The sequence below is a fragment of the Phaenicophaeus curvirostris genome, chromosome 25, assembly GCF_032191515.1.
Source record: "Phaenicophaeus curvirostris isolate KB17595 chromosome 25, BPBGC_Pcur_1.0, whole genome shotgun sequence".
Taxonomy (NCBI): domain Eukaryota; kingdom Metazoa; phylum Chordata; class Aves; order Cuculiformes; family Cuculidae; genus Phaenicophaeus; species Phaenicophaeus curvirostris.
In genome coordinates, this window is record NC_091416.1 from 5,803,733 (window position 1) to 5,818,929 (window position 15,197).

At 49.4% G+C, this 15,197-nt stretch overlaps 1 protein-coding gene across 3 annotated transcripts in view; it reads left to right on the plus strand.

The window, feature by feature from the left end:
• Window positions 1-14,822, plus strand: part of SNX19 (sorting nexin 19) — a 28,167-nt gene extending 13,345 nt beyond the window's left edge. For 2 of the 3 annotated variants that reach the window (XM_069876471.1, XM_069876472.1), the window contains 3 exons: window positions 8,184-8,368; window positions 9,165-9,252; window positions 13,843-14,822. In XM_069876471.1, the coding sequence (XP_069732572.1) occupies window positions 8,184-8,368; window positions 9,165-9,252; window positions 13,843-14,041 (472 nt within the window). In that variant the 3' untranslated portion in view covers window positions 14,042-14,822. Of the gene's footprint in view, window positions 1-8,183; window positions 8,369-9,164; window positions 9,253-10,292; window positions 13,513-13,842 lie in introns of those variants that run through there. The other variant, XM_069876473.1, reaches the window with a different exon arrangement.
• Window positions 14,823-15,197: the final 375 nt, after the last annotated feature.

The window sequence follows — 15,197 nt, forward strand, 5'->3', positions numbered from 1 at the left end:
ACAGGGTGGGTTCGGGTGAGCTGCTGCAGGGGTTCCCCCTGTGTACGTTCCCATGCTCCTCTTGCCTTCTTGCAGTCCTCTTGGCTCCGGGGCTCTGTGCCAGAGCCTGTCGTGCCAGGCCAGGTCTCATGGGCACTTGTGCAACTGCCGGTGTGAGTCAAGGAGCTCACAGCTTTGGGGAGCTGCCTACCGGGTGTTTTTTTTACCTGCTTTTTCTCTTCTTTCTCTATTGATCTCTGTGCCAGCAGGACTGGCAAAGGCAAAGACACTTGGCAGCCTCCTTGATCCTCTTGACTTGAAAGTTCCACCAGCATGTAGTGTTGCCTGACCCTCTTAAATGTCCCTGAGTAAACCTGCCTGCTCTGGCAGCCAAACACCTGCAGCCCCGAGGGTGCTGGGAACTCGCTGCCCAGTGGGCAAGCAATTCTGCCCAGCCCTGGCCGTCTAGAGCCGTGTAGGAGCCGTGTCCAAGAGCCGAGACGGCAAGCCAGACCTCTTCTCGGTGCCAGAGGGCACTGGGGTCAGCACAAAGCCTGTGTCACCCAGCGCAGAGGGTATCGAGATGCTGAGTCCACAGAAGGGCGACAAAGCTGGTGAAGCGTTCAGAGCACAAGCCTTGTGAGGAGCGGCTGGGGGAGCTGGGGTTGCTTAGTCTCCAGAAAAGGAGACTGAGGGGAGACCTAATGGCTCTCTACAACTACCTGAAAGGAGGTCGTAGTGAGGTGGGGGTTGGTCTCTTCTCCCTGGTAATGAGTGACAAGACAATGGGAAATGGCCTTAAGATGAACCAAGGGAGGTTTGGGTTGGATGTTAGGAGGAATTTCCTTACTGGAAGGGTTGTCGAGTGCTGGCAGAGGCCGCCCAGGGGGGTGGTTGAATCCCCATTCCTGGAGGGATTTAGAAGACCAGTAGATGTCGTACCTGTCGTACCTTCTATGATTCTGTGGAGGTGGATGAGTCACCTTCCCTGGAGGGGTTTAAGGGACGGATGGACAAGGTGCCAAGGGACATGGTTTAGTGTTTGATAGGAATGGTTAGACTCGATGATCCAATGGGTCTTTTCCAGCCTGGTGATTCTATGATTCTGTGGTCTAGTGGTGGACTTAGCAGGGCTGGCTCGATGGTTGGAGTTGATGATCTTTAAGGTCTTTTCCAACTGAAACCATTCTGTGATCCTGGGGCAGGATGTGGCTGTGCTTGGGCAGGCAATGCTGCCGAGGCTCCCTGATTCTTCCTTGTGTTATCTCTGAAAAAGACATTAAAGGCAAGGGTCTGCTCATGCTCTTCAGGTGCTAGGAGAAGCCCGGAAGGTTTATGCTAAAACTGTTCCCAGCATGAGTGCTCCCACTTTCCTTTGGCATTGTCCTGCTTGCCTCTGGATTTCCATTGTAGCTGCAAGGAGCAGTAGAAATCAGAGGCCTGTGGTACATCAGCAGAAGCGATCTTTGGGATTTGTGTGCCTTGGTGTATGTATGAAAAGTAAATAAAAATCAGCTTGGAAACAGGCCTCGGTTCAGTTGTCTCCAAGCACCTGGAAATTTTGGATCTGGCTTTGAATCTCTATCCCAAACAAATTTTTTTTTTCCCCTCTTCTAGAAGCAGTGTTCTTCCAAAACCAGACGCTAGAATGAAGCAAACGCTCTGTGCTTTGATAACAATTGCAACATTTTTTTAACTGCATCTCTCTTTTTTCCTTTTGACTCTGTTTCAGCGATGAGATTCGTGCCAACTTTTTTTCCCAGATATAAAAAAAAAACAAGCCCCTCAACAGCTTCCTATTTCAAATAGATGAGACGAAGGAGAAAAGGATCGAGAGGAAGTACTTCTCCTTGTTGGATTTAGTTTTCCCTGGGCTCTGAGGGGTTAACAGTGTTTTTATGTAGTTTGATTCCAAAGTGGGCTATAATGAAGCAATCTGCGTGGAGCAGGACCTGGCTGAGACAGCCTGGCCTCTCCCTGGGGCACCGCTGAGAGCTTAATTGGCTCAATAAATACTTGATGAAGATGTTATCGAAAGCTGGGATGCTTTGTGAAAAATCAAAGGGGTTTGGGGACAATTTTTTTCCTAATCACATAGTTTTCTCCCCCTTTTCTGAGCCCCACGATGTCACAGGGAGATCCGACTTGAGAAAAGCAGAAAGCAGAGCAGCTCAGCGAATTCATGGGGGGAGAAAACATTGGTCTTCTTGGAACACACGTGGATTCTGTGATTTCATTTTGCAGCAGGTGTGTTTCAGAGGGAGCAGGACTTAAAGCAGCGCAAATTGGTGCCCCAGATCCCAACCCCGAGGTGCGACTTTGTGCCTGCACTCCATAGCGGATGATCTATTTTTCCTTCTGTTTGCCCCACAGTAAAATGTCCTGCATATCCGCTTCTCACGGGGCTTCTGCCAGCTCTACCTCTCCCCAGCAGGGTCAAAGAGGTAGAAAAATCCCACTGCCCTACGCTGGTGAGATGCTGATGCTGGTAAGTCTAGTGCAAATGCTACCAGCATGAACTCCTTGCAGCTTGGTTTGGTTCTTGCTTCCTTCAGTGTGGTTGCCCACAGCAGAACTGCGAGGCTGGCAAGACGCTTTGTTCGAGGGGAGGGCACTCAGCCACGGGGCTGCTGCCTCACTGGTCAAACACTTCATTACCCTGTGCTGGGGCAGGGGCACAGGACGTATTGTTTATAGCATATACAATTGTAAACCTTTTATAGGGCAGCAGGAGAGGAACATTTCCAGTAAGGCAAGGAGGATAGTTTACTTTTGTATGTGTCTTTCGCCAGAAGTTTAAAAGGACTCGGGGTGCTTCGCATTCTTTGATTTATGGAGAGCTTTTCTTCTTTTCTTTCCCATTTCCTTCCTCCACATAGGATTTTACCGGTGGCCTGGACAAGTGCAGGTTTACTGGGAAGGTGTCTGAGTTGTCTGAGCGTGCCAGCAGTTGGCTGCATGTGTTTCTGTGCCGAGAAGGTGGATCTGGGCTCAAGCAGCAGGTGCTAAAAGCCAAGCCTGGGGGGCAAAAGCTCTCAGTGTTTTTCCATTCTTCTAACTGTGCCCGCTGCAGCTATTTCTTCAGATTTACAAGCTTTGCTCAGAAAAATTTTACAGTCAAAGCATTGAAATGTTGCTCTTTCTGTTTGAGACACAGTTTGCTCAAGAATCTGGAGGACAAGTGCTACGAAGGGAAGGATGCTCGGGTGATTGAAGTACCAGCTTTTCTTGATTCCATAAGTCAGATGCTTGAGTAGGTTGTGCATTTCCAGATGTTGCTTTATTCTTAAATCCTTTTCACTGCCTTAGTCTCATGGGCCTTTTTTGAGCTTCTGCTTAGCTACGCTGTTTTAGCTGCCCTCAGGGAAGCGGAGGCCTTGTTCTGGGGTGGAAGGTAGGAGGTGGTGAGTTGGTCTTGCTACTGTTCTATACAGCTCCTGTACATCTATAGAGCTATTTGTATTTGTGAAGCTGAAGCCAGCTAATTGAGGCTTTTGTGTCTTCCTAACATGAGCTCTGCTTGCGTTTTTCAGCATCCTTAAAATCCCCAGTTTTGGGAGAATCACAATTGCTGTTCCTTCAGGTTTTAGCTACACTCAGCATGTTTAACTCATCCATTCCTCAGTCCAAATGAATTTATCAGTTTTTCTCCTAACTGTGATGGAAAACAGAAGCAGAGTTTTACCAGCTTCCAGCAAGTGTGTGTAAATTAGGATCGTGCCGTATCTTTTTGTCCATTCCTAGTCCATCTTTTTTTTTCTTCCCCTCACTAAGCAAATCCGACCTGTCCAATCTTTACTTGTAGAGCTGAGCTTGCTCTCTCTGGGCAGCCCACTTCAGTGAATGCCTCCAGCTCGCAGGAGGAAGGTAAAACCTAGTCCATGTACTGTGTTTTGCCTGTTCTTGACTCTTGTTCATCTTTACTATAGGCTGCTTTGTCTTAGAAGCCCTTGTTGCTTCTAGGAGGGCCAAGGTATGCACACCCCAGGCTCTGTTTCTCATTCCCAGGGTGTTTCTGTCTTAATGGGCCCCTTGAGCTGACCTTGGAGTTCCAGCTTAAGCCATGGCATTAAATCAGCTCTTTTTTAGCACCCATTTCATTCCTCCATCCACAGCTATTTCAAAGAGAGGGCCCTTACAGCATGGGCAAGTTATGCACCTCCAGACTTATGTCCAGGACTTCGTAGAGTTTGCAGTCTGTCTCTTTGCATGGGACATTATCAAAGCATTTGAACGTCTGAGCCTAGGAGGTCACTTTCTGTCTATTCCAGTCTCAGCCAGAGTATAAGGAGATGGTTCAGTGATGGGTTTGTTTCCCTTTCTTTCTTGTTAAGGCTATGAATGGAAATAACCATCCAAAAAAAGAAAGATGGGTCTATTTCTGTTTCTTGCTGGATTTATTTCTACCTGGGAGAAGGCGTGTGTGTGCTTTCGATGTGACGCGTGGATCTTAAATGCTCAGTCCTTTAATAGTACGAAAAATCGTCTGTGATCTGGCAAAGGTCAGCTTTGGACCAGCGCATATTTGGAGTTCCTGTGTGAGAAGTGTGAGCTGTTAATCCTGTTCCTGGTGCAGCGAGTCTGTCTGATGGAAAGGTCAGTTTGCATAGAAATCTGCGTTTGTCTCAGGTAGGATTTTTCAATGCAGCTTGGTATGGCCCTCCCTTAGCTGCAGCTGCAGTTGTGAGCGCTGAGGAGTCACTTAGCTCCTCGGTTGCTCGTGCATGTTGGCCGCATCCCCCAAAGCGGGTGTTGGCAGTGACTTTAACAAGTTGAGAGCAGGGAGGAAAAGGCAGTTACTCTGTTTTGACTTTTAGAGTATCTGAGAGCATCGGCTGCTCCCCGAGGGAGGATGCTGAGGCAGACAGACCAGTCTTGACAGTTCCTCTCTTCCCATTGCTTTGGGGATAGATCCCCCACACTGTTCTCTTCTCCCTGATAGACAGTGACAGGACAAGGGGAAATGGCTTCAGAGATTTAGGTTGGATATTAGGAGGAATTTCTTTACTGGAAGGGCTGTCCAGCACTTGCAGAGGCTGGTCTGGGAGGTGGTTGAGTCACAATCCCTGGAGGTGTTTAAAAGATGAGTAGATGTCGTACTTGGCGACATGGTTTGGTGGCAGACTTAGCAGGGCTGGATCAATGGTTGGAGTTGATGTTCTTAAAGGTCTTTTCCAACCGAAACCATTCTGTGATCCTATAGGCTGGCAAAAGGGAACCTGGTGCACAGTGACTTTAGTCTTCCTTCCGTTTGCACCCAGCTGTGGTTTCACTTTCTTCTCTTGTCTGCTTTCCTACTTTTCCTTCTTTTTTTTAATGCTCTGTGGTTTCAGGTGCCTCTTCCCCTTTCCCAGCAGTGAGTATTGCTCTCTGAGCACCACGTGATGGGGCGAGTTGGCCTCTTCTACAAGCTTGCGTGGAGGCATCAGCACGAGTGGGGCAAAGCCAACAGAGCCGTTCTCACATCCTGCTGCCAGGCTAAGTAAAAGAATCCATCAACAGTTTTTTGCCACTGTGGGAACTAAGACTTATAAGCACTTGCCTAGTCACAGTGCGTGCACATGTGATCAGAGTAATAGGTGTTACTTCTAGGCCGTGTTTCCTTCCTCTGGTGGCTTTATGGAAATCAATGAGCTGGAAACAGTGGTTCATACGGAACCTTTGCTGTGCACCAGTTCTCCATCTGCTCTTGAGCTGCCTGGAAATGTCTGCTCCCCTCTCTTAAGTTCAGCTTTCGCTCTGCCCACCATTTGCTTGATTTTTTTGCTACTTTAGGGGCATTCCTAAGAAGTAGAAAGCTGTTTCTTTGCTTCCTACAACCTTTTAAAGGATGGTGAATGACTCTTGCTGAGGTGAATTTCAAGTCAAGGTTCAGTCTGGTCTCCCCAGATGCAGGCTTGTACTGCTTGCAGCTCTGTCCCTGAGTCTCTGATATTCTGCTGCTTGTCAAATGTATTTTTAATTAGGAAAGCAGGTTGCATAAGAAAGCGTGTTAATGGAAAACCATGTTAATGAAAGCTCTTGCCCCTAGAGGAGCTGAAGTTTAACACTTTAATTTGGATGGGAAAGGCTGGAGGGTTTAACGTGATATGGGGTGTTAAACTCCTCTGATGGCTGGAGATAAAAACCCTTTTAAGCAATTGTATTTCAAACAAGGCCTTTTCCCAGGCAAGGCTGTGTGGTGACATTTTGTCCTCTGTAGAAGCTCCTTCGGATCCCTGGTGAGGCTGAGCATGAAGATCGTGTCAACCCATTTCCAGTGCTATTACTGGGATCAGCAGGAGCATTGCCCGTGCTCCAGTAAGACCTTTCTCTGAGACAACAGGCTTCACTGCTGCACCAAGGCTCTTTTTCAGGATTTTAATGGTTTTTGCTTTTTCAGCTGGCATCTCCTAGGTTCCACGTGGAAGGAGGGATCATCCCGTTGCAGCCCTGGCTTCGATGATGGTTACCTACCATTCCTTTGCCCCTGGTTACGTTTAGATGTTTCTGTTCCCACCTCTCTGCTCGCCTTGTCCTGGTTGTGTGTGGAAAGATGCCCTTGGCCCAAATGCCTCGCCTGAGAAGAATGCAGACAGTCTGGCAGAGCGCAGGTTAAATAAAGTTTGCCTTGGCAGGGCCCATGCTCTTGGATGTACTATGAGCTGCCGGGGCGTAGTGGTGACGGAATTGCAAGCACGAACGCCAGCTGCCAAGAGGAACGGGTCTCCTGGCCCTGCTTGTGGACTCCGTTCCTCTGGGACTCTTGAAGTACTGGCGAAATCACAAGCCTTCTCCCTACCCCAGCCCTGGCCTGACGCTCTCTCTTGCCTCCGGAGCCTCCCGCTCATGAGGACGGCGGCAGCAGGCCGTGCACCGCTCAATCCTGAGCTTCTTAAATTGATGGGGAACTTCCTGTGGCATCAGGGATTCATCCGCTGGCCTCTCCTTCTTCTGGAGGGAAAGATTTTAAGCAGTGGTGAATTTTGACTGATGGCTGAGGCTTTTGCTGTTACACAGGTTACAGGTGCAACTACCTGAAAGGAGGTTGTGGAGGGGAGGGAGCTGGCTCTTCTCCCAAGCGACAGGGGACAGGACAAGAGGGAATAGCCTCAAGCTCCACCAGGGGAGGTTTAGGCTGAACATTAGGAAAAATTTTTGCACAGAAAGCGTCATTGGGCACTGGAACAGGCTGCCCAGGGAGACGATTGAGTCACCTTCCCTGGAGGGGTTTAAGGGACAGGTGGACGAGGTGCTGAGGGACATGGTTTAGTGTTTGATAGGAATGGTTGGACTCGATGATCCGGTGGGTCTTTTCCAACCTGGTTATTCTATGATTCTATGATTTCATGTCTGGGGAAGAGGGTCTGCGTGATTGATTTAGAAACCTTTCCTGGCCAGCACTTGGGTGGTGTGGACACATCTCCCGGCCCTTATGTGGAGCCGCATTCCTGCGGCGTCGGGGTTTGTTGCAGGTTGTTACCGTATAAAGGGCACAGTCTTGGCCCAGTGGGAGGGCCGACGAGCAGCTCTGTTGGCAGGTACCTAACTTTTCTTTTAATAGATGCGCAACGTGAGTTTTTGGATGGGAGCGGCAATGATTTTGTTGCCGGCCACTGATGGATGGAGCCGGACTGGACAGCAAGGGGGTGAGAGGAGAACAAAGTAGCAGGATATTTCTGCTTTGCCAGCCTGGAAGATGCGTTTGGGTCTCCAGGACAGGCTCCATGGCTCTCTTGGTAGCAAAAGAGCTGATGAGGGGAGTGCTGGAACATGCTTGTGTCCTTCCAGTCATAGAGGTTGAGTTAGAGGTAAAACACCAGTTTTGGTGGTTCTCCCAACTCTCTTTCGGATTGTGCATGGAGATAACTTAGGAGATTAAGGCCAGTCATGTCCCTTACCTGTGCTCCCTTTAGGGACAAGTTCCTCATTTGGTTCCCAGCAGGATGATGGAGCTTTTCATGGCTTTTGCTTTTCCCCTGTGACTTCCCGTATGTGCTTCTGTTGATAAGACAGGGAACATTTACCTCTTTACCTGGTGCATGGCAAAACTCAGCTAAGTAATACTGGTAAAAAAATTTAAGGTATAGGCTTGGAAAATATGTCTTAACTTACCCGGCAAGTGGATCTTTCCCTCGAGGGCCTCTGGTCAACACAAAGCTGCTGAGTTGGTAGCAAATCTGACTTTCCTTGACCTTTCTCTCCCTCTCTCCCTGTGCCTGCAGGTGGCTGGAAGTCCAAGTGGCCAACCTGACCTGCACCCAGCGTTGGGTCCAGTACCTCCAATTGCTACAGGAATCCATCTGGCCTGGAGGAGTTTTACCAGCAGTGCCTAAACCAGCCAGGACAGAGGAACAGAAGAAAGCAGCAGCAGAGCAGGCCCTGCAGAGCCTGATGGGCGTCTTGCCTAGTAAGTGTTCCCCAGAGTTGTGTCAGCTGCCCCAGGGAGCAGTGCAGGAGGCTGGGGAACCCGCCAGCACATTGGCATCTCTGGAAATGTGTTTAAAGACAGAGATGGAGTCTGCTTGTGCCAAGGCACTGGGGAACATTCATGACCTTTGAGGTTTGAATGGTTTCCCACAAGCAAAAACCACAGTTTCCCAGTTCTAGATAGTTTGCATAAGCGCTCAGAGAGGAAGGACATGGGTCTTGGTGATTCCCAGCTGCAGACTGGCCACAGGCTTGGTGCTTCGTGCTGGTGGTGCAGGTCCAGCTGAGCCACCTCACATGGGGCAGGCCTCAGGAAAGCCCATGCCATGCTTTGCTCCCACCTGCTGCCAAGGTGCCAGCACTGAGAGGAAACATAAAGCAAAGCCTTTGGCTTCTCACTCAAAAGAGTGGCTTTTTGCACTGATATCATGAGCCCAGCTGCACTGGATTTCCCTCTCTTGAAGTCTGACACTGGGACCTTTGGCATTAAAGCAGCTGCTGCCTAATCCGTGTGAGTCCAGTCTGGACTTTTAACTCCCTGCTGCAGTGTAAGAGGCCCTTACTATCCTTGGGGGATAAAAGGTGCTACCAGTTTCAGGCTGGAACACTTTTCTATCATTCTGACTGGTTTCTGTCATGGTAATATTGGGCACGAGATGCCTCGGGCTCGGGGCACCATCCCAAACTTTGATTTAGTCCCTACCAGCTGAAGACAGACCCTGTTTTACCACAGTGGAAGCGTGCAGTTCCTAAAGCTTTGTCTGTGATGTTGACAGATGTGATCCAAGAAATGCTTGGAACCGGTAAATGCTGGATGAGCTGGAAGCTGGTACTGGAGTCCCTGGGCCAGCCTGTGATAAACAGGTACCTGGATTTTAGTCTCTTTACCCTGATAGGCTTTGCGATAGAGCCTGCAAAGCTACGCTTGGGGCTTGCTGTGAAATTCATGCTGCCAGCTTCCTGGCGTAGGACACATCCAGCTAATTTCCCTCGGCTTGCACTATGAAAGGGCATCTGGCGTGGTCATTATGAAGGTGCATGTCTACGACCTGGGTCTGGCTGGAGATTATTGAGCCAGCTCTGTTCACTGTGTTGTTGGGCCTGCTTAGTTTGTTGATGTCGGGGGATTGTCAGAGGAAAGAAGACCAAATGCTGGTTTAGTTTGTTGTTTTCAGAGGACCTTTGGGAACTGTGTAGCTGTGTGGTGTTTGTGTACCCATCACTGTGTGTTTTGAAAGCAAAGTTTTTATGATTGACTGCATGTGCCACCTCACTCCAGGAGATCATAGAGTCATAGACTGGTTTGGGTTGGAAGAGGGACGTTAAAGCTTATCCAGTTCCCTCCCTACCCTGGGCAGGGACACCTCCTGCTGGATCAGGGACTCCAGGCCCCATCCAATCTGGCCTTGAACACCTCCAGGGATGGGGCAGCCACAGCTTCCCTGGGCAACCTGGGCCAGGGCCTTCCAACCCTCATTGTGAAGAATTTCTTCCTGATGTCTAATTGAAATCTTCCCCCTTCCAATTTAAAGCCCATCCTATCACTCCATGCCTTTGTAAAAACTCACTCTCTAGCTTTCCTGGAGCCCCTTTCGGTCCTGGTAGCTGCTCTAAAGTCTGCCCATAGCCTTCTCTTCTCCAGGCTGATCAACTCAGCCTGTCAGATGGGTTTGTGCTTTCTGTGCTGCTCAGCAGCTTCAAACACCCATTGCTTTGAGGGGTGGAAACAAACCTGAACCATTCCTTGAAAGATTTCTTCTAGGGTCTGAGGTCTTTTTTCTTTGCCCTGATGGCAGTCAGAATTCTTCTTCCTTGCATGAGCTTTGGCTTCTGCATGCCTGGAGCTGATCTCCCAGCTGCCCTGTTCCTTGCCCAGCCTAAGCTTTGTCTTCTCTCCATTTCAGGCACCTGGTTTTCTGCCTCTTGGACATTCTACTGGAGTTCTTGGTTCTGAAGGGCTCCAGCGATGGGCTTAAGACCACAGCTGTCACGCCGTCTGCCTCTACTGGCCTGGACAGAGCAGTAATTTCAGCACATTAACTGGGCTGGTGTAGCCAGCGGTGGGGGAGAGAAGCAGCCACAGGCATGGGGTGATTTGATTTTCAGTGTTTACTGAACATGCCTGGGAGCTTCTCGTGAAGAGTTTTTCCAACTAGTGCTAAATGAGGCTGCTGCCAGGCTTCTCTGGGTTGGCTGGTGATGGATTAAACCCATCTGAAGATGCCGTTCTGCCCTACGGCTTCTGTTCCATTGCTGACCTGATGGAGAGCCTGGAATGAAGATGCCTGGCCTCAGCTGAGCTGGACAATCTTGAGAAGGATACACAGGCTGCCCACAAGCCCTGTTGTCTTGCCCCACTGTTCTGAACATCTCTAACATTGAAAGGCAGACATCACCCAAGATTTGCTTCTGTGCCCTCAGGCTCCGCTTGGCACAGGCATGCAGAGACTTGATGTGACAGTGTCTTGTTGATAGATGTTTCTCCAGGACAGGTGAAGGGAGGACCAAATGCTGTCCCTGCTCTCTAAGCAGCCTGTGCCTGCACTGCCCCATCGAGATGGGGAAAGAATGGAGTATGGAGATGTGGTAACAGCCCCTGAGGTCAAAAGCAGCGCAGAAATCAAAGCTGCTGTCCTGCCTTTGGGACAAAAATAAGCTGCCTCCCACTGCCACTGCTCTGACATGGTCTTCTTTTGGCATCTTTTGCTGCCTGAACAGTAGGATGCAGGCAGGGTGGGCCGTGGTCCTGGAAAAGAGACCTGTCACCAGGCTAAAGAGGAATAGTAGCTTAGCTAGACTTTAAGATTACCTTGTATTTTGCCTGCTGAGTCACGTTTTAGTCCCCAGGACTCACCTGGAAGGTGTAAGAGAAGAGGAGCTGCCGCGCGTGTGGCACACAGCAGTAAATTAGCTCCTGCACAAAAGTGCTTGTCACAGCCAGCTCTGGAAGAGGAGCAAGCGCCTCTGGGTCCAGGAGGAATACAGGACACAGTCTTGGACAGCCAGCGGGCTCGACCGCAGCAATGGGCTTGGGAGCAGCACCGTGGCTCTGTTGTTGATGGTGAAGTCGCAGTGCTTTGATTTTGTGTCCACACTTGGAACAGCTCTGTGCGCAGGGCTCTAGAAAGCTCATCCAGTCACAATGTGCCACCCAGCACAGAACAGCAGCTGCTTTTCCAAGCCATCCCAGACTGTGAGCTGTAGTGACTTGTTTTGATGTGTATCCTGGGATAAATATTTTCGCCAGGATGATGGGACAATGATTTGTGGTTGTACAGGGCAACTGCTTGGAGTGTGCACTTTCACATAGGGTCCACGAAATCTGTGCTTTGCAAAACTTTGCAAACTTGCTTGCCTGGTGAAGTAGCAACTTTCCTCTGTGTTTACATGGCAGGAGCTTGGACAGAGAGAGATGAAATAAGTTAACTTGCATGCACTCTGAAGTCAGCAGCAGAGTTGGGAAAAGACCCCAGGAATTTGGATTGTGAGATCTTTGTTTTAATCTCCAGAACCCCCTTTCTTTTTGTAGAGTGAGGAAAGTAGAAACCAGGGCTGCTGGAGCCCCTTCTGATGATCTTACTGGCTGGGCTACAAGCTCCCATTCTCTCCTTCACAGCTCTTAGTCCTTTCTCACAGCTGAGGTGAAGCTCCCAGGGAGCAGCGTAGGAACAAGTGGCCCCTCTCTGTATCTTTTTATTAAGGAATACAAAATTCAATAAAAACTTCAGCATTTTTCTAATGCCTCACTATAATATTCAGATTAATTTGAGCATGTTGGTGGCAAAAGCAAAATTCTGCATTCAGGTGGGCTGGAAGTTTATTTCCATTGGACTAAGAGTAGAAATGCTGCTTTAGTAAAACAAAACAGGCAACCAAAAAACCTCATTTTTTTAACTTGCTATGTGTGTAACACTCCCAGCAAGCTCCTTCTTAGAATCATAGAATTGTTTGATGGAAAAGACTCTTGAGATCGAGTCCAACTGCACCTGTCCACTACTAAACCAAATCCCTGAGCACCTCATCCACCTGTCTTTTAAATCTCTCCAGGGATGGAGACTCCACCACCGCCCTGGGCAGCCTCTGCCAGTGCCTGAGAACCTTTCAAAGAAGAAACTCTGCCTGATTTCCAACCTAAACCTCCCCTGGAGCAACTTGAGGCCATCTCCTCGAGCCAAGCACCTGCTTCACTACAATCTCCTTTCAAGGAATTGTAGGCAGTGATGAAGTCTCCCCTCAGCCTTCTGTTCTCCAGGTTAAACAGCACAAGGGTTCTCAGCTGCTCCTCTATAACCCTGCTTCTCCAGCCCCTTCCCCAGCTCCATTCCCCTTCTCTGGACGCACTCCAGCCCCTCATTGTCCTTCTTGTGGTGAGGGGCCCAAAACTGAACCCAGGATTCAAGGTGCAGCCTCACCAATGCTGAGTGCAGCAGTGCAATCACTTCTCCTGCTGCCCTCCCTGTTTCTGATCCAAGCCCCGATGCCATTGGTTTTCTTGGCCGCCTGGGCCACTGTCCACCAACACCCCCTCTTTCTGCAGGAATTTGAGTAGAAGGCTTCAGGGAAGGTGGTGAGAGCAGGCACGTCTTGAGAAGAAGTTGCAGGTTTCTTTCATCATCTTGGGTACAAAGCAGCACATGCTTCTGGTGGGAACTCTTTTCTCTGGGTCCTACTGAACACAGGCCATCTGCTTCCAGCCTGCCATGTGCTGACTGTGTGGCACTGAGGAAAGCATTTCATCTCCCCCCGCCTCAGTTTCCCCCCGTGCTGGCTGGATAGACTGCAAGCTCCCTGGAAGCGGGTGCTGCTCGCGTGCGTGTCCCACCCAGCGTGCGGTGGTGCAGAGCTTCAAGGCACCACCACAAGCTAAACAGTGGTTGTATTGAACCAGAGCTTGGGTTTAGATTGTTTTCTGGGGCAAAAAAAAGGCCACCGTGCTCTGGTTTCCTGTAGCATTTCTTGTATTCCAGCCCTTGTATCAGCTGCTTGCAGGTGCTGCTGTTCAAGTCAGTAGAAGAGCGCTGTCCTGAGAACCTGTTTGTTGTTAAATGGGGAGCAAAACCATGCTCCCAAGTGCTCGTGACTCATGGTCTGACTTTCTGTACAATAATACTCCATTTCAAACTTGTTTCTGTGTTTGGGTTTAACATTCACCTTTTCCAAGAAACTGCCTGTCGGGCAGCCCTTGGGAAGAGAAGAGCAGGTGGGAGTGGAAAGGTACGGGGCAGGTACAGAACCATAGAATCACTAAGGTCAGAAAAGACCTTTGAGATCATCCAGACCAACCATCAACCCAACCCCACCACCCCTACTAAACCATGTCCCAAAGTGCCACGTCTGCACGTTTTCTTAACCCCTCCAGGGATGGAGACTCCACCACTGCCCTGGGCAGTTTTCCCATTTGTGGTAGCATCAGTGTTGCTTCTTTCTTCCTGACAAGCCAACATCTTGATTTAGGCTCTCCAGCAAGTGTGAAACCAGAGAAGCGGTGTGGAAATCTTTGGCCTTTCACCTGGAAGGAGGTGAAAGATACTTGAAGAAGCAGGGCTTGTGCAGACCCATCTCCACATCCCTTGAGCACCATGTGGAAGTTCACCTCGATATCAGTCCTGGAGGAGGAAAGCTGATAAGCTGTAAGGAAACAGTGAATGTCTGAAAATGAGAAATTCCACATGAGATCTGAAATATTACATCGAAGGAAAAAAAAACAGAGGGAGGAAGCAAAACCTGATACAGTGAATGCTTGGGTCATGTGTTATTCTGGATTAGCTCTGCAGAAGAAAGATCCCATGCCTCCTATGAAATCCATTACCTACAAGCCAGTGCACATTTGTACAGCACATGATGCGGGGATCATAGCTGACGCCAAGTTCCCCTGTATAATATCCACCCCGGGGTAGGTTGGTCCATTTCCAGTGTCAACAGCCAGAGGATTAAGCATTTATCTCTGCAGAACAGAGGATAATTAATACCAGATCGAACTAGGGAGCTTGCTTGTGACTGTATTTGTGACTGAGCATGGCTGTATTGCCTGCGGGCGAGTTACAGAGAGTGGGATCATGTTTTCTCTGTCCTGCAAGGTGCGGGCGCTGCCTCGTAGCAGAGCATCAGTAGCTACAGGGCTGTGCGCTGGGATGGCATTGGCCATCAAGTTGAAGGTGAGCTTTCCTATCGTGGGCACAGGCAGTAGCTATTAGGGGTGAAAAGCTATCAGGAGACATTTCCTTCCAGCAAGAAGAATAGAATCCGGATGCTGTGATTTGCCATCTTCTGGATGTGAATGTGAAATCCAGGTTTTGGCACTTCGGCTTTCTTAAACTAAATTGATATCATTATCTTGGCTGCAGTCCAGTTCAGGTAATTATATTCTTCCTACCTTAATGCCACTCCAGCCCCCTGTCTCCACTGGATATGCTGCACTCTAATTCCTGTCTGGAACTTGCTTATTATGTTACAAAGCCTTTTTATTTTTTTCCTGTGGAGTGCTAACCAGCCTCAGCGCTGTGCTAAGCTGCTACCATAGTCAGGAGAACCTGCCTTAGGCACTTGGTGGTGTCGTGGAGCATTATTCTCGGTGTGTAAGATTGCTGAAGTGGGAAGGTGGGTGGCATCAAAGCTTGGAGCAAGTGTTGCAGTGGGCTGCATCAAAAGAAGCGTGTCCTGCAGGTCAAGGGAGGGAATTCTCTCCCTCTGCTCTCGTGAGACTCCACCTGGAGTCATGTGTCCAGTTCTGGAATCCTCAACATAAGAAGGAGGTGGAACTGTTGGAATGGGTCCAGAGGAGGCCATGAGGTGATCTGAGGGCTGGAGCA